This window comes from Epinephelus moara, chromosome 16 (genome assembly GCF_006386435.1).
Source record: "Epinephelus moara isolate mb chromosome 16, YSFRI_EMoa_1.0, whole genome shotgun sequence".
NCBI lineage: Eukaryota > Metazoa > Chordata > Actinopteri > Perciformes > Serranidae > Epinephelus > Epinephelus moara.
The window spans coordinates 11,616,627-11,641,082 of NC_065521.1; the positions used below are offsets into that span (position 1 = coordinate 11,616,627).

The window sequence follows — 24,456 nt, forward strand, 5'->3', positions numbered from 1 at the left end:
TGGGAGTAAAGAAAGTAAATATTAACAAGCAGTGAGAACTTATTAAAAAAGAAGCTAATCAATCAGATCAACAGATTCAGCTAAGATTGCTGACCTCCTTTCGACCTTAGTGGTTGAGAAACGTGTAGGCGACCCCTCTCTTGTGGAACAGTGTATGTAGAGCTAACTGATGGATTTACAATGTTCTTATATGTGAAGCATTTTTGACTATTAACGAGAAAGTACATTTAATTAGATGCTTTTACCAGAAAAAAAAGTCTTCTCCATCATGAGTGTTCTTTGGTTTGTGACTTCACTCCACACATGAGGAGTGCTGGATAGAGCACTTATGGAATCTCTGGAGGTCATGAGAAGCCAAAGACAGTGCAAGAAAGTGGAATAACATCCAGAGGGGAGCTCTTGTGGAGGAATACAAGCTCAAGGATGGAAGAAACACTAACAGGAACGAGAAACAGGCTTGGGTCCCAGCGGGGGAGCGCATACTTGTGAATGTGTTGCTGTATACCATCATTCCTCATGTCTTGGCTCAAGGTGCCAGCTGTGGACGGCCTCATGTGACAACCTTAAAGGTTGATGGAGCATGGCCTGCTGCATCCCCAGCCTCCGCTGCCAAGCCCTTCACCTTCCCTCATTTAGGGGCATTGTCTCCCAATGAGTATCATTTGTCACCATTGACTTGCTCCATGCAGACACCCGTGCTGTTTTTCTGTGGCCCAAGCCCATTTCCACAGTTGGTAAACAGCTAAATCCCTCTCCCAATCAATGCAGCCTATTTAACTTGAGCTATTGACTCGCCTGCCCCTCAACAGACTTGAGAGGCTGAAAAAATACAAACAAATTAGACGAGTGAGAAAGAACAACAGAAATGGTGGCGCAGACTATGAAAAGTCACATTTTCAATAATGAGCTTTTGGCGGCAGGAGGGAAGAAAGTGACAGAGTGCAGGTAAAGGAAGCAAGGGAGGGGGGAAGAAAGCGAGGGAAAACAGAGGAGGAATCGATCGATATGAACAGATAATCACCAGGCCTCTGTCCCGATGTGTAAAGAGTGTGACATTGCAGAGGTGGGCACGGCAGGGAAGAGATCAATGGGCTGCTTTTTGTTGATCCGTAATCCTTAACTATCTATAAGTAATTAACCTTCAGAGGAGAATGCAGGGGAGAAATAAATGGAGAAATGAGAGGGAGAATAGCAATGAGCCCAAGTAAAACAGAAGCTACCTTGCATTGACCAGATAACAGCACAGGAAACCAAATTAATAGTTGTCTCCACTGCTGCCTCTGCAATTTGCTACATCTGATTCGGTTTTATTTCTGTCAAGGACTGCATTCACTGTGAACAACGGCATCTCCCTCTGGTCCTTAGATGAGGATAAATATAGAGCAGCTGCTGTTTGAAGCAGCCATCTTATTTCAATTTGAGAGAAAACGTTTAAAATCTAAAGTATTTCTGTTTTTTTGTTCGGGTTTAATATGAGAATCTAGTCTGATCTCATCATCTCTGGCCTGACGAGTGCATTCTCTCTCAAAGTATTTCCTGAAAAGATGAAGAAGGATCTTATTAGGAGTCAGAGTGCCCTCTGTGGGCACTAGGAGAAAAACAAGGAAAGAGTTACACCCCTTGTTTCTTAATAGAAAAGACAGGCAAAAAGAAAGATTGATAAATGTCTTTCTATTCTTAACAGCAGTAAGTGTGACAAGCTCAGCCACACAAACATGAACTGTACAAAAAAACAACAGTGCAGTCACAGTGGTATCTGTACAGGGTTTAATGGCACACAAATGCCCACACAGTATATTATCTCATCATCTCAAATCAAATTGTACTCAGGAAACTTTAAAGAAGATAATTAAAGGCATACCATGTTATTGAATTTTGTCACATTAATACACAATGATACAACAGACTGGTGGGTTTTTAATACAGTGTGAGAAGTAAGAAATGTCATAACTTATTACAATATGGCCACGGTAGAAAGCTTTTAGCAACTGATTATGGTGTTTAAAGCGAGGAGTCATTTGAAGCAATGACAACAGTTTGAGTAAAATTATGATCATCAGGTAAAAACTGAGCTCTTAAGATCCTGTCTCATAAAACGTGCCACTGGAAAATCCAATAACTCTACAACAACAAAAAATCTTTCTCAAAGGCTCTGCACTATGGCTTAAGTACATTTTCAGTGGATACCTATTTGAGTCGAGTGCTTCTTCTTGTTTCACCGGTGAGAAAAATGTCAAGTGTAACCTTGTCTGCCGGAGAGGGTTCTTCACCAAAATGGACACCTGAAGACAGAAAAAGAAATTATGGTAAATGGACTGCATTTATATAGTGTTTTTCTAATCTTAGCGACCACTCAAAGCGCTTTACAACACAGGCAGCATTCACCCAATCACACACAAACAGTCATACCCTGGTGGCTGAGACTATCCTGTCTGCTCATCAGGTAGACATTCACACGCACACCCACACCCACCGGCACAGCCATCAGGAGCAATTTGGGGTTGAGTATCTTGCCCAAGGACACTTCAACAAGTAGACTGCCAGGGCCAGGGAAATTACAAGTCAGTCATTATTACCTACTCAGATGCCAAAAACCAGGGACACTGTGCAAAATGTGAAGAAGAACAGAATGCAATGACTGACAAATCATTTTGACATACAGTGGGGACATTAAGTAGTATGTCAAAATATTTTTATTAAACATATTTCCGGCGCAGGTATACAAATACAATTTTGATCAGACACTGGCAATATGTCTGGACTTCACAGATACAGAAATTGTAACATTTCAATCCATAAAACTTATTATGTGAAATAAAGTGGAATGACACAGGGGAAAAAAGTACTGAACACACTAACTGAAATGTATTTAATACTTGGAGAAGCCTTTGTTTAGAGTGCCAGCTTCATGATGCTTCCTGTATGGAGAAACTAATCCCTCACAGTGTTCGAATGTGACTTTGGCCCATTTGCTCACACAGAAAGTATTTAAATCTTGAAGATTTTGGGGGTTCAGCTTATGAATCTTGAGAAAAAATTTTACTTTAAAAACTTCAACAATTAGTGAACATGTTGCAGGCATCAAATTCAGAGTGGGTGTATATTTACAAAAACAAAATCAAGTTTAGCAGTTTACATATTAAATATCTTGTCTTTGTACTGAATCCAATTGAATGTAGGTTATAAAGGAATTGCAAATCACTGCATTCTGTTTTAATTTATGGCTTACACACTGTAGCAAATTTTTGGGACTTGGGTTTTGCTCATTCAAGCAAAGCCTGGATGCCTATTTTACTCTGCTTCGTCCTCTGCACACCAGTTATGTGATAAATTAAAAAATGTGGGAAAGCTACAGGGATCTGTGGAAAGGGTTATCATGTGTTATCACGTATGCAATCAACTTACATCACCATCATTTAGGTCAGCAGTTTTTGGGTGGATTTCTGCTGGCCTACGTCACTGCTCTAATTAAATTACAAAGCAAAACATACCAAACACAAACAGCTGTGTGATAAGAACAACAGGCAAGCTCAAGCAGCAGTACTGACCACCCAATGTAGCACTGGCACAGGTTTTCATGTGATGTGGCTTGCTTGATGAGGAGCTCCACTTGTGTCGGCACATCCAGTGTCTCATCATGAGAAAAGTCCCGACCTGCGGGGAACAAAACTCATCAAACACAAGACCTTTACCAGAACATTCAGTCTAGACTGAACAAGTCCAGTCTGGACAGTCTTTCAAGGACTTCAATCAGCAATACCAATAGATGGTGGGTTAGCCCACACTGGAATAATGTGACTGAGGAAGGTAAAGTATGAATCAAACATCTAACCATTTGACATGATTATATAAAGCATTTCTGCAATAAAGCATTGCACCTTTTAAGTAACTTGACCAACTTCACAGTAAGGAATTTCAGCTTTGTTTACATGGTAATTTAAGATTTACATTTTATATTCAAATCTAACCAGAGGAAGTTTAACAGTGCCAAAAAGATAGCTGTACTTCCTGCAGAGCCTTGTGGGAAAAATGAAGTAAAATAGGTCAAAACTCTAGACAAATAGAAGCTTTTGTACGACTACTGTATATCTAGGTTGGTGGAGCTAGTTGAGTGCTGCAGAACTCACCTGTAAGTTTGTCTCTCACTCTGTTTATAATCTGAATTGCTTTCTTGTTGAGTGCCTCAGGTTGTACCAAGCCGTCTCCAACTGGAAAAAAATAAACACAAACATGCCGGCTTCATGTTCAACAACTACTAGCAACTTGAGAAAAAGCATATTCAAGTGTTCTCTCTATACCCCAAGCCTCTCAGCAGCTCAAATAAAAGTGGACTTACGTGCTGCCTTACAATAACATAGCAATCGCAATGATTGTTTATGACAGTGAGAGAGCGTGGTATTTTTGTGGTATAACGAACAAGGAAAAATGAAAGGCTTCATCAAATAACCCCTTGATGACAGAATATGCTGGGAAACTCACTGAAGGAGTGGATGGATTCAGGCACTGTGGTCCCTGGTTTCTTGTGTGTGGTCTCTCCAAGGTCTATTCCCTCAAGAGCCTCTGCAGACGACACACACACACACACACACACACACACACACACACACACACAGTTGCAGGTTTAAACATGTTTTTATATTATCAAGTAGGAAACAGGGCATACAGTGTGTACTGTAGACTCACCCACTGACTGTCCAGCGGTATACGAGTCGGTCCTGGTGCGAGAACGCTTGTTGCCTTTGGTGTTTGCTGTGGGTGGAACACGTAAGGTATGTGAGTCTTTTTTTCCCATTGACATGACAATTACTATTTTTTATCCATCACACAGGAAGCAGCAGCATTGTTCTGACCTTTTTAAATGCAGAATGATGAAGATCTTTTCTAACCTTTACAAGTAGTTAAGGCTCTGATATTCACTGAAAAACACTGATGGTACAAAAGAAAAACAGATCTCTTTGAATTATGTAAAATGTCGTCCAGATATATAGCTACGCACCTAAAAGCTATGTTGCCTGCTGCAAGAGAAAAATGCTCACCACACCACACTACATTACATAAAGTCCTACTGTGGTGTTAATAACTTAGAAAATGGTAACTGTAATGTAAAGTGTAGAAAGAAATTGAGAGAAAAACAAATGGGCTTATAAGAAGTGCACCCTGCAGTCCCTGTGGGTGTGTCAGAAACCATCAATAGTTGAGAAAAAGGAAAAAACAACTAAAAAACAGATAATTCCAAACCAAAACAATTCGATTTTCACAATGATTTTTATAATTTATTAATTTTACAATAAAACCGATGTATTCTACTGTTGCAGATAAAAAGCCTTGCTTAAGGCAACCTTGACAGTATTAGTTGAAAGAGTGCCAGAGATATTCATTCGCTTTGTTCACTTGAATTCAACCAACGACCTTTAGATGTCTACAGCACTTCTTTAAGCATTCGGTCAATTTCTCTTTCACATAGGAACCAAATAGACTTCCATTTTACTACTGGAACTGCACTTAGGTTTTTTCGCCCTGTCTGATTAAAGAGAACGCTCCAAACACTCAACCACTTCAAAGAAGGAATTTCTACTGTAAACGGAGTAATTTGTGCTGACCTTCGCAAAATTTATTTTTTTGGGCTGAACTTGTTCACATATAGTTCATTACCTCTGCCAAGGAGGTTATGTTTTCTGCTGGCTTAGTTAGTTTGTCAGCAGGATTGTTAAAAAACTACTGGTACAATTTTCATGAAACTTAGTGGAATGTTTCAGAATGGGCCGAGGAAGAGGCCACTCAGTTTTGGAGTGGATCCAATCACAAGGCAGATACACAAATTACTTTTTAAAGATATTTTTTGGGGGGGCATTTTTTTCCTTTAATGGACAGGACAGTTAAGTGTGAAAGGGGGAGAGAGAGAGAGAGGGAGTGACATGCAGCAAAGGGCCACAGGCTGGTCTCGAACCCGGGCCGCTGCGGCAACAGCCTTGTACATGGGGCGCCTGCTCTACCACTAAGCCACTGACGCCCCACACAAATTACTTTTTGCTTTCGTTAATATAGCGAGATAGGGGATTTAGCCTTGGCAGAATAAATGCCTTACATCTTTAAATCCAGTAGATGGTAGTGAAGTGCGGCGGTGACAAAACGTGATGTCATTTTCTGAGCATACCAGACTGTTCTGGCTGTTCTATTATTTGCCTTTACCCACTCTGTCATTATATCCACATTACTGGTGGTTGTTTATCAAATGTCTCACTGTGTAAATATTTTGCGAAAGTACCAATAGTCAACCCTACAATTTCGATATAGTGGTACATAGTCCACCATATCTTGATATTAATTTTCTCCATATCACCCAGTCTTAAATCATGGGTAACCTACACATGTAGCTGCACAGAGTTCATATAGGATGCAGTCATTATGGAGAACTCTGGGACTCTGGTTTCATGGGAGAACTGTAACAACTGTAACACATATGTAGATGATAATAAAGTGTTTTCTGGTTTTCACAAATGTATATTAAATATGTAAAAAAAAATTCCAAATTAGCACAACTGACATGATGAGGCTTCAGCCGTATTTTGAAGCGGTCGCGCTGGATTTGCGTGTCATACAAGACTTGACTATTGGCCATGGAGGAGGTCTCCGAGTGCCCTTCTAGTTGTTATTCGCATGTGATACTGTCGTGGTTATTTCAGTCTGCCACATGTAAACTTTCTGTTGTCTGTGTTCCTGTACTGAAGCTGACGTTGCTAAATGTACTGAAAGGGTACAGCTGATGATCTCTTACTGTCCATGAGCCTCCAGTTGAGCAGCGGATCATAGACGAAAGCCTCCAGCACAGCCATGACGCTGTCCCGGTGCTCCCTCAGCACCTCCATCACTGTGTGGCAGGTGATCCGGTAGTTACCGTCCAAGCCTGTCACCTGCCACACAACCAGACGTAGACGTTACTTAAAGAAACAAGCCTTTTACAACATGAGAAGTTTTTGTCTTGTGTTTGTACATTAAAAAGAGCACAATAAGAAGAGGACACAACATGGTGTTTTAAGGGTTTGAGGGAGGTGCAGCCCTTTCATTAGATCCCTGAATTATGCCTTAAAAAGCTTTTTAAACAGATTTCTGACTTTTAAAAATCCAGTTATTCAAGAGATGAGCCAACTTGACCCTCTTACAATATTGATTTTTTTTCTTAATGCTTTCATTTGTAATTGCTTTTCTTCTTTCCTCATTAAATACAGGGCACAGTGCGAGTCATGACTTTTGATTAAAAAAAAAAAAAAGTAAGATGGAAAAAAAGGAAGAACTAATTAAGAAAAGATATTTTTTTTGACTTTCCAAGTTGAAGCAAACACTCTTATGGCTACTTTAATCTAGCCTGCATGCAGTAATACTCACCAGGGTGTCTACAGGTATTAGACACTAAATTTAATGCTTTGTAAGACTTTTTCAAAAATAATTTTTAACCTAATGTAACATTGGTAAATGATGATTTTTAGCACTGCAAGTGATTATAAAGGTACATCTAAAGGTACGTAGTACATATGTAGTCCTGTGCAGACATAGGTTTATGTAGGAATAAGGTTACTAGAGTGAGTTAGGTTAATCTACATTTTGCAACAGGTAAGTGCAAGTATAAAGTAAACAGACAGTACAAGGTTCAGAAGTAGGTTTAAAGATCTATAATCTCAGACGTGGACTATCACACAGAAGAGATTGACTCATTTGGACAAAATAAATGAAAATATGGATAAATAAAATTAGTTAAAATGTTTGTGGCAATTAAGTTTGTTAATTTAAGACTTTTTAAGGGCCTGCAGACACCCTGCTCACAATTATCACTGCAAAAGATACTACAGAGTTGTATACCTCCATAGCGTTGGTCAGCATCCTTGTCAGTCTGAATGGGATCTTTTCGGGGAACTTCTCTCTGGTCATGGCAACCTGTTGAGGGTTGTCATGAGGGTCAGTCTCAGATAAATGAAATTTCAAAAAAATCAGTGGATAATATATATAAAGAGAATCTCCTCACACCTCAAAACAGTCTCCAAAGTCAATGTGGAGGATCTTTCCACTTAACCGGTCTAACATCAAGTTGGAAGGATGCCTGGAGAATAGACATTGACATTATCTCCTCAATTATGTCTTATGATTACTCTTTATTATTATTACAACAATCCGTTTGAAATGATGCGACACTTCAACTGGCAGAGAAACTCACCTGTCACCCAGTCCGAGGATGTAGCCCACCATGGACATCACAGCCAGGGAGCGGGTGTAATTGGTCCTCCTGTCGAACCACACCTGGAGGAGAGATAACATCTGCATTAAGAGAGCTCCTCTGGTTCATAACATTAAAGCAGAGCAGTGTGGAAAATGGCACAGAGATCTCTGGCAGGCTGCTTGATACATCTTTTCACAGACTTGAACATGCAGAACATCAGGAACACGAGCTACTAATGTTCCTAAAAATGGATTCAATTTGAAGGTCTGTTTGTTAAATCCCGCTAAGTCAGTGGTTTGAAAGTAGGACACACAACCCAGAAAACTGATTCTTCAGGGAAAACAACAGTTCTATTTAAATACAACTGTATTTACCTCAATAATTAGAAAAGTTAGAATGGATACATTTCTAAAGAAGTTTTCCTTTTCTATGTTTCCACCACACTAAATGAAAATCTTTCCAAAAATGAAATACGTTAATTTCCAGATCTTGACATTTAACCCTACAGCCACTGAAATGTGAGGGTGGATGCTGTAAAGATCAAGTACACGCAATTATCCTCCCCTGTGCTGAACAGAGTGAAGAAGTAGGGCGTCTCACCTCAGAACTGGGGCTCTTCAGCCACAAGAGCTTGGCCAGGTCGTCTCCGGCCGTGTTGTTGACGGCATGCTCGAACACCTCCACCTTCTCCATCAGCGTCAGATGGTCATAGTCTGGGGCCATCTAAAAAACACAAAGCCAATTACACACACACATTTTAAATGTGAACAAAACTATCACAGCACATGTTAAGACAAGACTCTTAAAAGTGAAGAGCTCATGAAATGTAGTAAAAGGACAATGATTCTTATTTTCAACCTGGGTCTCCAAAACCATGACGACTGATTGTAGTCCAAATATCATCACGTACTTTACAGCGGAGTCTTATTTAATTTCAGTTACTGGGAGCACTGTTGTGCAACACACACAGGGCAAAGGCATTTTCCAAAAGGCACTTAAAATATTTTCATGTTCAACATATTAGCACACCTGCATTGATTTTAGTGGCTGCTGAGTTTCTCCTGAATCTATTTAGTTAACTATATATGACAGCTACGGTATGACAAGCTTTGGAAGGTATTATTTAGCTAGAAGGGCACTCTGAGACCTCCACAATAATGGTCCAGGCTTGTATGACATGCAAATCTGGAAGCTCATCCACTATATTATCGGGATATATTTCCAAAACTGTTAGAATGACGTCAAAATATGGTTGTGCCAAGCTGACACCCCATCATCTCAACTGTGCATTTATTATGTGCTTCTATATTGCTGTCGTAAGTCCAAACACTTTTCCTAAATATCTCTGGTGGAAGTTTGCTGAAGACAATTCACATTTGGATGTGAGTAAGAATATATTTAGATGAATGCTATGCACATATTTATATTTGCAACATCTTATGCTGTCCGATGAAAAACACGTATCTCCACTTTTGACGGTTTTGACTTTCTACGCACTATGATGGACACTTCTGACACCCAATGAGGATACATGTTGAATAGATGATGTAATAAAACGCCTTTCCATTGGTCATTTGGATACCCAACGCTAACGGTTGCTAGGGAATATTATGGACACTCCACGCACTGTAGAAAGTCAAAATCGTCAAAAGTGGAGATAGGTGTTTTTCATCGGACAGTGACGAAATATTACAATTGCGATGTTGTTACAGTTGTACCAGTTCTCCCATGAAACCACCGTGCGTAAAGTTTGAGCAACTCCATGTGTAGGCTACCTCAGAGGATTACTGGTACCCGTTAATGTGCATTGTGATACAGAGTCATCGTATTATTACAATTGTCTGCTTTGTCACTACTGCACTTTACTACTGTCTACCGGATTTTAAGAAGTATGGCATTTATTCCACCAAGACAGTCTCACAATGTTAACAAAAGTGAACAGGTTCAACCTTGGCCCATGGTTTCATCTCTCTACTTAGTGTCTTTATTTTAGGATTATTTTTTTTGGGCTTTGCCTTTAATGGACAGGACAGTGTATTAAGTGTGAAATGGGGAGAGACAGGGGATGGCGTGCAGCAGAGGGTGGTGAGCACCCCAACCTAGTGTCATTTAAATCAGGCCAGTATTTTTTTTAGTAATCCAGTAATACAGTATGTGGTTCGGTGAAATGACAGACATTTATTTAGGAATATGGATATTAGAGTGAGTTAGATTAATCTGCATTTTGCCAGTACAAAAGTGCAAGTATGAGGTAAAAAGACAGTATGAGGTCAGGAGTAGGTTTTAAGATTTCTATTTCTATTTAAAAAATATGGACTTTCACGCAGGAGAGCGTGACTTATTTAACAAAAATAATTGATGGAGATAGCTTAAGTTGGATAAATTGGATAAATCTTATAACTTTTAAGGTGTAATATTTTCTAAAATTAAACTTAAGACATTTTATGACAGACACCCTATTAATGTTTACCGTCTGTGATGATATCTACTTAAGTTAAATGAAATTGATGGCTACTGTATATTGGCCCAAAAACATTCAACATGTTAATGTAACTACAACTAGAGGTTGGTGATGTTACAGAAACAGAAGCCTGTTTCAGGTTATTAAAAAATAGAAACTGGGTGTAAGTAGGTCCCATTACAGTGAGGGAGTTGATTAAAGAAAATGCTTAAATAACGATTGTTTTATTTTCTCAATGTCACAGGTTGTGTTTGTGCATGGGACAGCAGGATTTCCTGCAAACTGAAAAGAATCAGAGTGATACTTAACATTAAATGAACTGTTAAGATGATTTTGGGGTTTATAAAGAAACACAGTGACACTACAAAAGACAACTATCTATTATTGTCTCAGTCTCCTATCTTCCTTATATTTTATCTGCAACTGATTAATGGCCTGGCTGACTGACTGGTGAATTTAATATTTTTCTATTTAAAGAGGCTGAATGAAACACACTATTAACAACACTATTACTAAATTAAAAAAACAGAGTCTTATTCAAAACATGTCAGGAGAAGAAAATGTGTGCACAGAGAAATTACCATTAAAGGTTTAGCTGCATCAATTTGCTCTCAGATCTGAGTGAATTTAGACCCTGCATGTGCAACGCCTCAGCTTGTTTGGGTTCAGTATTCCCTATTACTGTTGAGGCTAGCTATTCACCAGGCTCCTCTGAAAATATGCCCAGACCGAGGGATTGTTTTTCATTTTTAGTTAATGACTGATCCCTGTTATATTATTCTGGGATTAGTGGACTACTGTCGGAGGAGCTGAGAGTGACATTCCCTGCTTGTATATTCTCAACCAGACAAGGTCTGGGACAAGGTTGTTTTTCATCCTGTCGACCAGTAAATCATTTCGCAATTGGACATGTTGTCATCATCCTATTTTGGACTGATGACACTTGAACTTCAGCCCTGCCTTTCTCCTGTAGCCATGCTGCCTTTTTTCACTGTACAGATTTCAATCAAACCAGTCTGTAAGCTTTTTGCACATTGAATGTCAGGGTCTTAACCTGCTCTGCCTCTGCCCTCATATGTCATCCAATGCACTTTCACTTCCCGCAGTGACATTTTAGTGATGAAGATTGTGTGTGTTTGTGTGTTCTCTATGCCTAATTGGGTAATTCTGCGCCAGGGATATCAGGTTAAATTTATTCATTGAGGACCTGTGAATGTGTTGTCATTAAAGAATAACTGGAATTCATCAATGTAATCATTGAAAACAGACGCTTCCTCTGCTTTGATGAATCTAGTATTCATTTATTTCATTCATTTAGCATGGACATTTTATATGAAAATAACACATTTAAAAACATTTCATGAATGAGGCAAGTGTTGGCACAAAACAGTGAATCATATGCAAGGACATAAGCTCATTTACACATAAATGTGTATTTAGTAACATATAATTAAAACCCAACCAGGGAATGTACTGAAATTGTTTCTAACATCTCAACCTTCTGAGATCCAGCATAGATCATTTTTTGTCGTTTTTAGAAAGGATAGGGGATCTTTCTTTTTCTTCTGGCATTTGGAGATTTCTGTAAGAACGGCATTCTTTTGCCACTGGACGGCAAAGACTTCTGTTCATTCTCTGAACGCCTTGGATCTCTTGTTTGTGATTGTAAAGTTTCATGTGGCTGCAATTATCTAAAGGTCATAGTGGGTTATTTTATACATTGAGGTCAAGCTTTAAAAATAGTCTCACTACAGTGAAATGGCTTCTACAGGGCCGAACATCATCACACATGAATTAAATTGGGCTCATTGAACCCACAAGAGTCTCCACCCAATTCATGAAATTACAAGACTGTTTAGGGACCCTTGTGTGAAAAAATATTCAAATACACATTTTTTTAGAATAGGCAGAAATAACACGTTTGTGCTGCATGCAAAAAAAATACATGGTTTTTGCCCAAAACTGCATGGGACTAGCATCAAGTGGGTGTAAAGGGGAGACTGGTAGCCAAACAACCCATTCTAATCTAGATAACTTGAGGTAAGAGGTCAAGGGACTCCTGTGAAAATGACAATGCCAGTTTTTCCATCACCAAAATTCTGCACTAGCTTAAAAATCGAGTGCGCCACAGCCTCTTAAACACAGTAATGTCAGCTGGGACCTCCCCAACAGGTCTCAGAGGGTTAATGTTGCAGGTGAGTGCATATTCAGTCTGTTTTCAGTCATTAAAATGCAGGAAGTAGAAACCTAATGGTTGATAGTGGCTCCTTACCCTGAGCATGATGCGATGTTCAATGTTGAGCAAAATCTTTTTCTTCTCTCTGTAGTCTCTGATGAGGGCATGCAGGGTGTCACAGTGGGGCACCCAGCCAATCAGGCCTGAGTTGGTGGACAGGGGGATCACTGCGTAGCGCTGGATGCTGATGATTGCAACACACAGCCAAAACAAACACAAACAAACATACAATTCATTGTCATTGTCAGTTTCACTTTTTTACTTCAAGTCCACAACTGAGAGCATGTGTGTGCTCAAGAGATGTGCGAAATGTACTGTACCTCAGAGTCTGTGTGTGCGTGTGTGTGTGTGTGTGTGTGTGTGTGAACATGACTGTGTGTCTACCTGAGGTTCTTGCGCAAGGACGCAGGGTCATTGGCCAGCAGTGTGTTGACCAGACCAAACAGCTGCATGACTCTCTCATCCTGCCTCAGGTCCTCATGGCCCTTCAACAGGAACATGAACTCGTGGCCGTTGCTGCCTGCAGAGGGCGCCACAAAACGCAACATTGATATACTGCTCAAAAAGGGAAAAGGCATTATATAAGAATCGTTATATAGTCAGATTTGGCAGTACTAGCGGGTTTTCTCTAGGGTGCTCCCCTGCTGCTCTGCAGCTGCATCTCCATTACCTCCGCCTGAAGCAATGTCTAGTGAGTTTGAGCAGGCAATAAATGATTTCATATGAACCCCATCACTCCTACAGTAGGCTCTGTCCCAATAATCTCTCACTTTATGGTAACCCTTGGTTTGGAACCCCTCTTCAAAGTGACAGATATGAGCAGTTGTGGTAAAAAAAAGCTCTTCTTTGAAAAAGAACCCCACATTTGATTTGCGCAGCAGAAGAACAAACACATGGTTTTACAGCTGCTTAATGAAAGCACCTTGTGAAGTTCACATGAAGTCCTGATGTCAAGGCATTTTCTTGAGCAACTCACGTGGAGTGGAGTGGAAAATATGTATCTTAGCACTGGATGAACTGTGACATCAACTCAATTCTCTTAAGCAGAATGAAGTTTTTAGGATGACAGTGAGGAAACTGCATTTTACTTATCTGAAGTAAAGATGATGTCACTTATCTAATTGTTCCACTATCTTATACTGTCCTCAGTGTTCTCAACAGAGCACATTACAATGATTTCACCTACACTGTAATTACCATGCTACCTTTAATGGAGTTAACTGATACTTCCAGTGGAACGAGTTAGACAGAGTCCCTGTTTTATCCTCAGTCTGCTCCTAATGACAATCCCAGTACGCAATGTATTGTGTGTCACCAGGGGGACAGAGCGCTGGCGGTAAATCTAAGAGGCCTGTAGTGGTTGACAGGTTTTAATCTGAAGTCTTGCTTCAGAGGTCAGTTGATTTATCATCTTTTACAGAGAATGTTGTGTAACACTGATGGGATACACTGGAACAAGGTATCACACTGTGCAGTGGTAAAGAGTGAAGTAAAGTGAAGCATTTGTGATTGATAATATGAGGATTTGGCTTCAATACAAGGTGACTTTATAGCACGGTCCCATTTTAGAGGCACTTCAGTGGCGTATTTCATATAACAAAGCAGAGGAAGGGATAAAATGTCAGGATTATTTATTTCGTATTCAAAATAATGCTGATGGACGGTGTTGGGAAGATGACAAGTGGATCTGACCTGAGTGCACCATTTCTCTAAGGATAGGAAAAAAACAAAAAACAAACATGACTTACGACGTAAGCTCTCTGGCCATTGAGTTTTAAAAAGGCAGTTTTTTGTGTTGATTTGGATTCATTGTGGTATTAAGTTAATCACAGGTTTAATCTTGCTTCTGTTTGTACAGAAGGTTTTTTTCTACTATATTATCCACACGCAGAACTTTGCCATGACTGATGAATTCAAAATAAATAGTGGCCTTGGAGCTGTTTGTTGTTTGGGTAAAGATTCTATTAATATTGAATTTTCTCTAATGCGATGGCCCACGCCTGCTGAAAGCATACCACTCTGACTACAGATATTCTTTAATCTATTTTCCTAATATAATGGGTTCAGAGCCACAAGGCCTGTGCAATTTTCTCCTAATCTTACCCATGATGGTGAGTTTGCGTGGGCGCTGCTTGGAGGTGATGACCTGCAGGGAGGGGGCGATGGACTGGATGCGGATGATAGGCTGGTTGGGGTCATAAGTGCCTGGTACAGCCAGCTCCAGGTCTCGGCACATCAGCAGCTTTGGAGACACGTATTGTAGCTCCAGGGAGGTCAGCTGCATGGAAAGTTGATGAGGAAGAGACAATTTGTTTTTAGTCTGCAGTGGCAAAACAGCTCCTGCCAACAGTGCCTAAACCAATATGCAGAGTGTTGCAGACATTGGCTCATATCCCAGTGAAGGTCTTATGTACAAAAAGTTGTATTTTCACAACCTTAAATAAATCACTCTGGAACACTTCACTTTCTATGTGTCCATCAATAAGTGCATTCTCTGCTTGTCTGCAGTCAACCATCAGTGATTTAAACTGCATCCACTCAGACTCTGGCAGACCATTTAAATGCTTTTACAGTTAAATCCTGAATGCTAATGTGTGGTTACTTCATCATGGCCTCATCCTGCTCTGGATCTGCTGTTTGGATGCATCCTGGAGAGGGTTTATTTCTATGTTAATGCCCAGACGGGGAATAAAATGCTCGCAGCATGTCATTATGTCGCTGTGTATTTCATGCTGCTTACTGTAATGTCACAGCGGGGACCATCACTGACAGCAGGACCTGGCCACAATGTCAAATAGTATTGTTGTCTCCACTTGCTATGTCAAGTGAGAGCTCCTGAAAAGAATGTTTTTAATGTCTTTCCTCAAACCCAATTACCGCTGCAAGGAAAGACATCTATCAGTTCAATTTAACCTTCACTCCAGAAGCAACAAGACCTTATGTAAATAAAGTTTAAGCCATCTACTCATGACTGACTTTGAGTATGCCACCAAGGAAAATGGCTAACAGTATATGTGTATCTGTATAAGGATGCAGTGCTTCCTTGTGCAAACTCATAAACAGAATTTTTATGTACACACAGCGTTATGAAATTATTAAAAAGGATACTTTGGATCTTTTGAAGTCGGGTCATATCAGGTACTTATCTACTGTCAGTGTATTACCTACATTAGATGTCAGTTGGCACAACCCAAGTTTGGAGAGCCAGGCAGGAGTACCACCACAGAAGCCACTACTAAAAATGAATACGAGTTCAAGCATTCACTACATTGAGAACATTTCACCCCTACAGCTTTGCCACAGACAGCACTTTCTGAGGTGGAAGCCATAAATAGCTTAAGTTCCCCGTTTATGTTCTTATTAAGGCCAACAGATTCCATTGAGAAAAACTGTAAAAATTTAAGTTTGCTGAACATGGGAGCTGCTGCCTTGATCAAAAAATGTTACTGTGTGGTGAATCTGAATTTATCCTCTAAAACACCAGTCATACAATAACACAAACAACATAACTGATTGAGGCAGCAGTAGACCAGAGACTTGTGTGTTGAGCAAAGCTACATTACTATTTTTCTCAATGGAGTCTGGCTTTTGAGAGAGTGACAAAATGGCTTAATTTCCATGTTGGAGATGGCTGTCTGACAGTAAGGTAAAGCAGTGAAAATACTGTAAATGTAGCATAAACTTACACCGATACTAAATTTTTTGGGTGGGACTTTTGAAGAGGCTAAAATATGTTTTGTTGTTGCCCACTCACCTGCAGTACATTGCTTAGCTTCTGTGTCAGTACTACTGTCTGCTTCTCCAAACTGCGAGCATGCGGACTGCCATCAAGCATGTGTAATACACTGATGGATAAGTACCTCATACAACCCCACATAAAAAGATCTGAACTATCCCTTTAATGTGTTTGGAATATAAGTGGGCACTTGCAAAAATATTTAGCTACAAAGTACACCGTACTGGAATCTTTGATGAAGGAAAAAGTAAGTTAATTATCAAGAAAACAGCTGTCTGCTACTGGCTACTGAGTGTATGATATTTAAGGAAGCAATGCTACCTCATGCTTTCCTGCCATTCTTCTTTGACCTACATTGCCCTCCTGTCTCATCACATTCTGCTATCTTTCAACATTATTTTTGGCATCTTGTTTAATGACTTCACCCAGAGAGGGAAGAATGAAAGAGGGCCTTTGTTCCCTAATCTCCCAGTGCTGAATCTTGCTCATTCTTTATGCTACTTTAAATGACTAAGAGACAAGTATGTACTGATTCACCTGTCATGAGATCAAAGAATGAGTCAGGACATGAAATGCAAAATATATCTCATCACATCTAATAATTGTAATGGGGTATAGGGATGCAGAACTGGTGGGATGTCAGCTCTAATTTTCCCAGGAGCCAGAGAGGTTTGACATCAATATACATACAGTAATCCTAGAAGAGGTTTATAAGAAAAACTGGTACAACAGTTTCTGTGCAGTGACTCTGTAGTTTCACTCACCTGTGGCAGCTGTTTGGAGATGCGTCTGAATACATGGTAGTAAAGGTCCCAGGCCTGGGTCAGGTCTTTTACGTTTCCAGAGCGCATGTACTTCCTGCACCAGTCCTGAGCCTCCATCAAGTCTCTGCCATAAGCCTGTAGCACGAAGTGAGACAAACACTCTCTGTCCCTGTGCAATGACTCATTCAATTAAATGAAAATGGTTTGCCAAAGCAGGACTATAAAACTGAATGTCAAGGCATTAAACATTGCTGTTCCAACTTGATTAATCTAGGATTCAGTAAGTATTTTGTTTTTAATAGCACACATCTGCAAAGGCAGCCTGAATGGAAACATCTGATGCTGCTTGTGCAGAGAGCTAGGGTCACTGGGATGACTTATGGCTGTGAAGTAAACAGTTGTGTGTACAAACTCACACTTAATTTGTGGTAATTAAATACACAGCTAATTTTACAATGCCTCTACAAATATTCACCCATTGTTTTGATTTACAGTGTGTTAATGAAACTTTATTGACACTTATCAACAGAAAAAAACTAATGTCGAAGTGAAAACACATATCAAGCACTTTTTTCCCACCTCTCAGGAACTCAAGTTTCCACTGAATGTCACAACAACAGATTAAAAAACCACAGCTCAGTTTGTGGCGTCTTTTTTGCACACAACAGGACTGTCGTGCAGCCTTTAATCTATGTTGGATGGGAGACGTGCAGAGACTTTAGTTTGTGGTATTGCACTAAACCAGCCTAAACTTTAAATTCAACCCCAAACTGAAATGGCACGCACCTGATTAAAAGAGGTCTCTTTGAGGGTCTGTGGTCCTCTCTCCATCATGGCATGTAGAGGCTCCAGCACAGCAAACATACCCTTGACGTTGCGCTCACCAAAGTACAGACGTGATGCCTCTTCAAGACCCTCGTGCCACATCTCGTGCCACAAGATGGCCACTCGGATAAGCTCCTCACTCACCTGGATAAAGACATACATAGATAAAAAAGTCAGACTGTTCTCTGATACTTCCCCTAAAAACTCAGAGGTGTAAGATATCAGGCATCTGCTTTTCATGGATTCTATCTACATTTTAGATTACTTTTTTAGATAAGAAATGTGACATTTACATTTAAAAAGAAAAAAGGAGGAGAAAAAACTATTTTAAGCCTCTTAAGGAGAAACTAATTCCTCTACAGTAGACATCACATCACTGCAATCCAGAGAAGAACTTGCCAAGCATGCACACCTGCTTTGCAACAGCAACATATTTTTCATGGAGATTTTTGCAGTACAGTACACTGATGATCCAAAACATTAAAACCACTGGTGAGTGAAGTGATTAACATTGATCATCTAGTTACATTGCAATGTTCTGCAGGTAAACCTTGGGTCCTGGCAATCATGTGGATGCCAACTGACGTGCTCCACCCTCCCAAACACTGTTTAGGCTGTACCTCCCCTCATGGCAACAGCACCCCCGATGGCACTGATTCCCCAGCAGGGCACTGCACCATGCCACACTTCTTAAACTGTTCAAAAATGGCCCAAGGAACACGACAACGAGCTCAAGGCATCGACCTGGCCCTTAAATTCCACAGGTCCTAATCTGTTCAGGCATTCGTAGGATTAGGACGACGTAGGATGACCTCACAACCCACAGGACTCAAAGGGTCCGCCACCAACACCCCTTGTTCCTGACACCACTGGACACCCACTCCAGAGGTTCTGTGTCCATGCCTTGACAGGTCAGAGCCAATTCCAATACAAGGAGGCCCCACTGTGGATTGGGGGCACCTCTGGGGTCCCACGGATGCTCGATCAGATTAGGATCTGGGGAATTGGAGGCCAGGTTGATGGCTTGAGCTCTTTGTCCTGTTTCTCGGGCCATTTCTGAGCAGTTTTTGCGGTGTGGCACAGTGCACTGTCCTACCGGAGGGATCAGTACCACTGGGTAGTGCTGTTGCCATGAGGGGGTGTACTAGGTCTGCAAAGGTGTTGAATGGAGCAAGTCAAATGGCATCCACATAAATGCCAGGACCAAAGGTTTCCCCGCAGAACATTGCATTGTAACAAAATGATCAATGTTATTTTCTTCACTCGCCAGTGGTTTTCATGTTTTGGCTGATCAGTTTAGTGTAGAAGTATATAGCAGTGGCAGAGGAAGAAGCTGAGATTTTTTGATTCAGACTGATGCACATTTCTAATGCTGCAACTTTCCTTTTTTTATGGGACCAAAAACTAAACTTGAATGTGAGACAGAAAGATAAGGAGAAAAGGAAAAGTGCTTCTTATGAAGCTGATAATTTATATCACAACAGGTAAAAACTAGAATCACTGCCTTGCAGGTCTATGCCTCGAGGGTCTATGTCTGTCTCGTTAAATATGTGTCGTGAAGTCTTAAAAGAATTGAAAAAAAAAAGTATTAAGTGTATCTTCTAACAAGACATAGATGATTCACATGTATCTTCAACCCAGCAGCAGAGAAGATCTATACAATCAACCCAGTTACAAGGTGGACACCCAAGATAGTGTCACAAATTCTGTTTCTGACCAACTGTCTCCCAGACTGTTCCTGGGTCATGGTGTTTAATATTGGCCAGAAAAGTTTTCGCAGAACACTATGATGTCACACTAAATTTGACCTTTGTCATTTCATCATTTTATCTTATTAGATATTTGCATAAAGTTCATTCCTAAGTAGCATATGAATTTTTGAGTTATGACTAATAACCTGTTTTGCGAGATCATAGTGACCTTAACCTTTGACCACCAACATCTAACCAGTTCATCCTGGAGTCCAAGAGGATGTCTGTGCCAAATTTAAAGAAATTCCCTCAGGGTATTCCTGAAATATTGTGTTCACAAGACTGGGACAGATGGTCTACACAAAATCCAAATCCCTCCGGTCACAATTGTCACATATGCAGAGGCATAAAAATATTCCAGGTGAATTGATTCATATTATATAGACAGGACGCAAATTAAAAACAGACAGATGTTTCCATCTAACCCTCAAGAACAAACCTGTATCACTTTCTAACTAAAAGAAGATAATTTTATTGAGGGATGACAAATAGAAATGATTAAATCTATGTACCATGATGGCCTGCTGAACCAGAGTGTTGCAGTGTTCACACATGTTCTTCAGGATCTTGTTAGCAGCATTGTGGCGGGCCGTGGTAGTGGACTTGGAGGCCACAGTCAGCGGGTAGATCAAAGCCTGTAAGCGAAGAGAGAACAATCCAACAATCACTGATTGTACTGCTTTAAGTTAACACAGGAAATGTGTTCTTAATTCTCCTGGGAAACAGAATTAGCAGCAGTGTGAGCAGACTTACTTGGGGATGATACCGCCCAATGTCTGTTAGCAGCTGGTGGATGAGGCGACCCACCAGAGCTCGGGGAGTGTCAATCCGAGCTATAAGCTGAGGGATCACCTGCACAGGCAGAGAGATACTGACTAAAAACTCAAAACATAGCATTGACAAAAGTGCTTAAACCAGCAAGAACTGCCAATATGTTTGTTTCTTTTATTATTAATTTAAGTTAAACATCAAGAAGAAGCAAGTGTTGCCATTTTGCCCAACTAAAACCCCCTCACTTGCATAGGGATTCATTTAACACACTTCTTCATCTCTAGGCTAATTCCTTGTGTGTATGCATGTTTTACCTGTAGCCAGGTGTCTATTTGAATGGTCTTGATACCCTCCACCAGGGCTTCATTCACTTCAGGCCAATGACCATAGTCAAACCACAGAGTCAGAACCCTGAACAGTACAAAAACAGGAGACAATCATTAAATCTGGATCTTTTCTTGCCTAACTATTAAGGATAATGGCCACTAGAGGTCCTCCTTTTCACACCATAAATATGGGTGCTTCTTGTTTGCTATGACTACAGTGTGTTAAAGTCCTTTAACTCACCTGAGAGTGTCCTGCAGGTTATTGCCTCTGGACAGGGAGATGGAGCGAAAGAAACCTTGAACAGCAGGGACTGTGTACAGGAGCAATGTCTTCGAGAGGTCCTGTGAAGGACAGCAAACATCAGATACTTCTTCAAGCAAGAATAAAAGCTATTTTGGAGATCAGACTGTAGTGTTGGTGTCAACCATATGTGGGGATGGCAAGGTCTGGACAGTCGCTATAATTTAGAGTTCAAAATTCATAATGTCATCATTACTGGCCATAGCAAAAATTGAGTAAAACTGAAATTAATTTTGCAGGGTCTTTGTTGTATCTTCAAAATTATGCTTTTTGAAGAATTATTTCAACATTGGTAAAACTAGGAATGCTGAGAGAGGAGGAGAACTCTAAATGACTGACATGATGGGTGTGAAGAGGACTTAATTTTCCATGACTCTCACCTCATTGACCTTTTTCTGGCCTGGTGAGGGCACGGGACTGTGGTCGGTGCTGTCAACCTCGCTGTCGCTGTTACTGGCTTCACTGTTAGCACTGGCACCACTAGCGTGTCGCAGTTTCTTCTTCTCGTCTCGTCCTTGGTTTTGATGTTTGTAGTGCAGCACCGCCTCAAAGTTCATCACTGCCCAGGCATGCCAAGCCTGCAGAGAGATTGTACAAACTGAGTGAAACTGCATTTCTCAGAAGTGGTGACTGATGCGGTTCATGATGTAATTTTCCAGTTTACTGAGGGGCGGATATCCCTCTGATCCAAACATATGAGTTGGAGTTGGTGAAGATGGATGGGGAGAGGGGTATGTGGGTTTTGTTAGTGACATCTTTGTAGCCCGCAGCATGGGCATGGAGAAGAAAAGATGAAACTGTTCTCAGCTCTTCCATCACCTCATATCTTTGCATCACAAAAGGCACCACAAGTACAACAATCTGATGAGCAAATAGATGAGCAGTGCACAGACAAAACCAAAATCTAAACAATGTTACGACATGTTTGGTTAAAGGGCAATAAATTGGGTTCTAAAGTTTTTCCTGGTGACACATCAGTGTCAGAGCCACCTCCTGCTGACACAGCTGGGATTTTACTGCGGCCAGAGTAAAGTCAAAAGTGAAAGGTTAGAGTTAAAAGGCAAATACTGACCTTGTACCAGTTGCGGTCATGCTCAGTGGAATGGCTGTAATACTGCAGAACCTTGGGAATGGTGCTCTCGTTGATGCCCTGCAGACTGAGCTGCCACTCCCCAAGCTTCAAGAAACATCTACATAGAGAAAAGGGACAGACAGAAAGTCAGAGGGGGGACATTTTATTTGTTTGCTTTTCTTCCAATCAAAATATTATTTTACATTTATTTTTTATTTAAGGAAAACATGCCCAACCTGGTGTAAGTTAAATTATTTGCCTTGTTTGACTTTGATTAAAAATTCTTGAACATGCAGGCTTCATACACCTGGGAGCAATGACAATCTATACAATAACAATAACAGTTTCAGGATGGACACCTACGATTAGTGTCACCAATCCAGTATCTGACCAAATGTTCCCCCTTCTGTTCCTGAGTTATGGCGCTGAATAATGGTCACAAAACACTGACCTTACAAACATTTTAAACTATTAGATATTTGTGTGAAATTTTGTCATAGTTAGCGAATTAATTCTTGAGTTATGGCCAAAAACTTGTTTTGTGATCATAGTGACTTTGACCTTTGACCGACAAATTCTAATCAGTTCATTGTTGAGTTGAAGTGGACATTTATGCCAAATTTGATGGAACTGCCTGAAGGACTTCTTGAGAGATTGTGTCATGAGAATGAGACGGACGCGAGGTCACAGTGAACTTGACCTTTGACCACCAAAATCTAATCAGTTTATCGTTGAGTCCGAGTGGTCGTTTCCACGAATGGACCTTCACAAGAATGGGACAGACAAGGTCACAGTGATCTTGACCTTTGACCACCAAAATCGACTCAGTTCTTTCTTGAGACCAATTGGTTGTTTGTACCAAATTTGAGGAACGTCTCGAGGCATTCTTGAGATATCACATTCAAGACAATGGGAGGGACGAACAGACAACCTGAAAAAGTAATGCTGCCAGCCATGCCTGTTCCTGGCGTGGAGGCACAATAAACATCTCAACTATTTTTGAGTCCATTACAGTTACAAAGGTCAGAAGTTGTTGTTAAAACTGCAAAAGCTCTGCAGTAACAACTAATTCAGTGACTACATGACAGCATTAGCAACAAGGAAGTAAAAGCAAAAGTGACACAGAAATATCACCATGAATTTATAACCATGCTTATGTTGTCATTGCTTATAGAGAGTTGGCAGTGACATTCAGTACATTCCAAGGGCAGTCCATTAAAAAAGCAGTGAGATAATGATACAAGACTTGGATATCATGTAGGCACTTATCAAAGTATCACTACTGAAAGCAGCAGTGCATTTATCCGCTGGGATAGGTTCTGGGATCACATCCGGAGATTTTCAATTATCCGAACCATTTTTCTTTTAATTTAAGCCGACGGTGAACTCTATGGCATCCCTAAGGAGGACTTAACTCTGTCCATCACCCTCACAAAAACACATGCTTGCAGGCAAATAGTCATACTAGTTGTGTTTGGTGGGGCCAAGACATATAATTCACATACAACTACACTAAACTGAGCAACTGGCAAGCTCTGTTTTATCAACCCATCCACCAAAACAGCTTGAATACTGTTTGTAGAGCACCTCCGGTAAATTGTCTTTTGGGATTACGCAATTTCTTCTGAGTGCTTTTCCATGTGAGCGTACAGTTAGGGTTCAGCGCATCTATGCCAAACAGTTTCTGTAAACTGTTAACAGGTTCAACTTTTGGGAAAAAAGCAGGGGGAAGATGGGGTGTTTGGGGACATTGGAACAACATGTTGATCTAAAAAGGAGACACCAAGGTTAACGATTTAAAGCAGTGAAATTACACTGAGTTCTTTGGGGAGAGAGTGGAGGTATCCATGTGATTGTGTGGATGTGAGTGTCTGACAGAGCAGTCCAGGTGTGCTCCATACCATGCAGTCGACCTGTATTCATGAAAGTGTGTCAGCACGTCTGGAGAAGACCCGTCCTGACTGACATTATACAGGTGTTTTCCCCAACATGCATTCCTCCAAC

At 40.6% G+C, this 24,456-nt stretch overlaps 1 protein-coding gene across 1 annotated transcript in view; it reads right to left on the minus strand.

The window, feature by feature from the left end:
- Window positions 1-1,724: 1,724 nt before the first annotated feature.
- mtor (mechanistic target of rapamycin kinase) overlaps window positions 1,725-24,456 on the minus strand; it is a 109,860-nt gene continuing 87,128 nt past the window's right edge. The window contains exons 38-58 of the mRNA XM_050064060.1: window positions 22,453-22,570; window positions 21,761-21,958; window positions 21,321-21,421; window positions 21,068-21,164; window positions 20,736-20,834; window positions 20,495-20,617; window positions 18,193-18,375; window positions 17,407-17,541; window positions 15,010-15,184; window positions 13,291-13,426; window positions 12,943-13,090; window positions 8,810-8,932; window positions 8,207-8,289; window positions 8,020-8,092; window positions 7,855-7,929; window positions 6,776-6,911; window positions 4,684-4,749; window positions 4,480-4,560; window positions 4,128-4,208; window positions 3,549-3,654; window positions 1,725-2,282 (exon numbers count right to left, since the gene is read on the minus strand). Of these exons, the coding sequence (XP_049920017.1) occupies window positions 2,267-2,282; window positions 3,549-3,654; window positions 4,128-4,208; window positions 4,480-4,560; window positions 4,684-4,749; window positions 6,776-6,911; window positions 7,855-7,929; window positions 8,020-8,092; window positions 8,207-8,289; window positions 8,810-8,932; window positions 12,943-13,090; window positions 13,291-13,426; window positions 15,010-15,184; window positions 17,407-17,541; window positions 18,193-18,375; window positions 20,495-20,617; window positions 20,736-20,834; window positions 21,068-21,164; window positions 21,321-21,421; window positions 21,761-21,958; window positions 22,453-22,570 (2,353 nt within the window). The 3' untranslated portion in view covers window positions 1,725-2,266. The remainder of the gene's footprint in view (window positions 2,283-3,548; window positions 3,655-4,127; window positions 4,209-4,479; window positions 4,561-4,683; window positions 4,750-6,775; window positions 6,912-7,854; window positions 7,930-8,019; window positions 8,093-8,206; window positions 8,290-8,809; window positions 8,933-12,942; window positions 13,091-13,290; window positions 13,427-15,009; window positions 15,185-17,406; window positions 17,542-18,192; window positions 18,376-20,494; window positions 20,618-20,735; window positions 20,835-21,067; window positions 21,165-21,320; window positions 21,422-21,760; window positions 21,959-22,452; window positions 22,571-24,456) is intronic.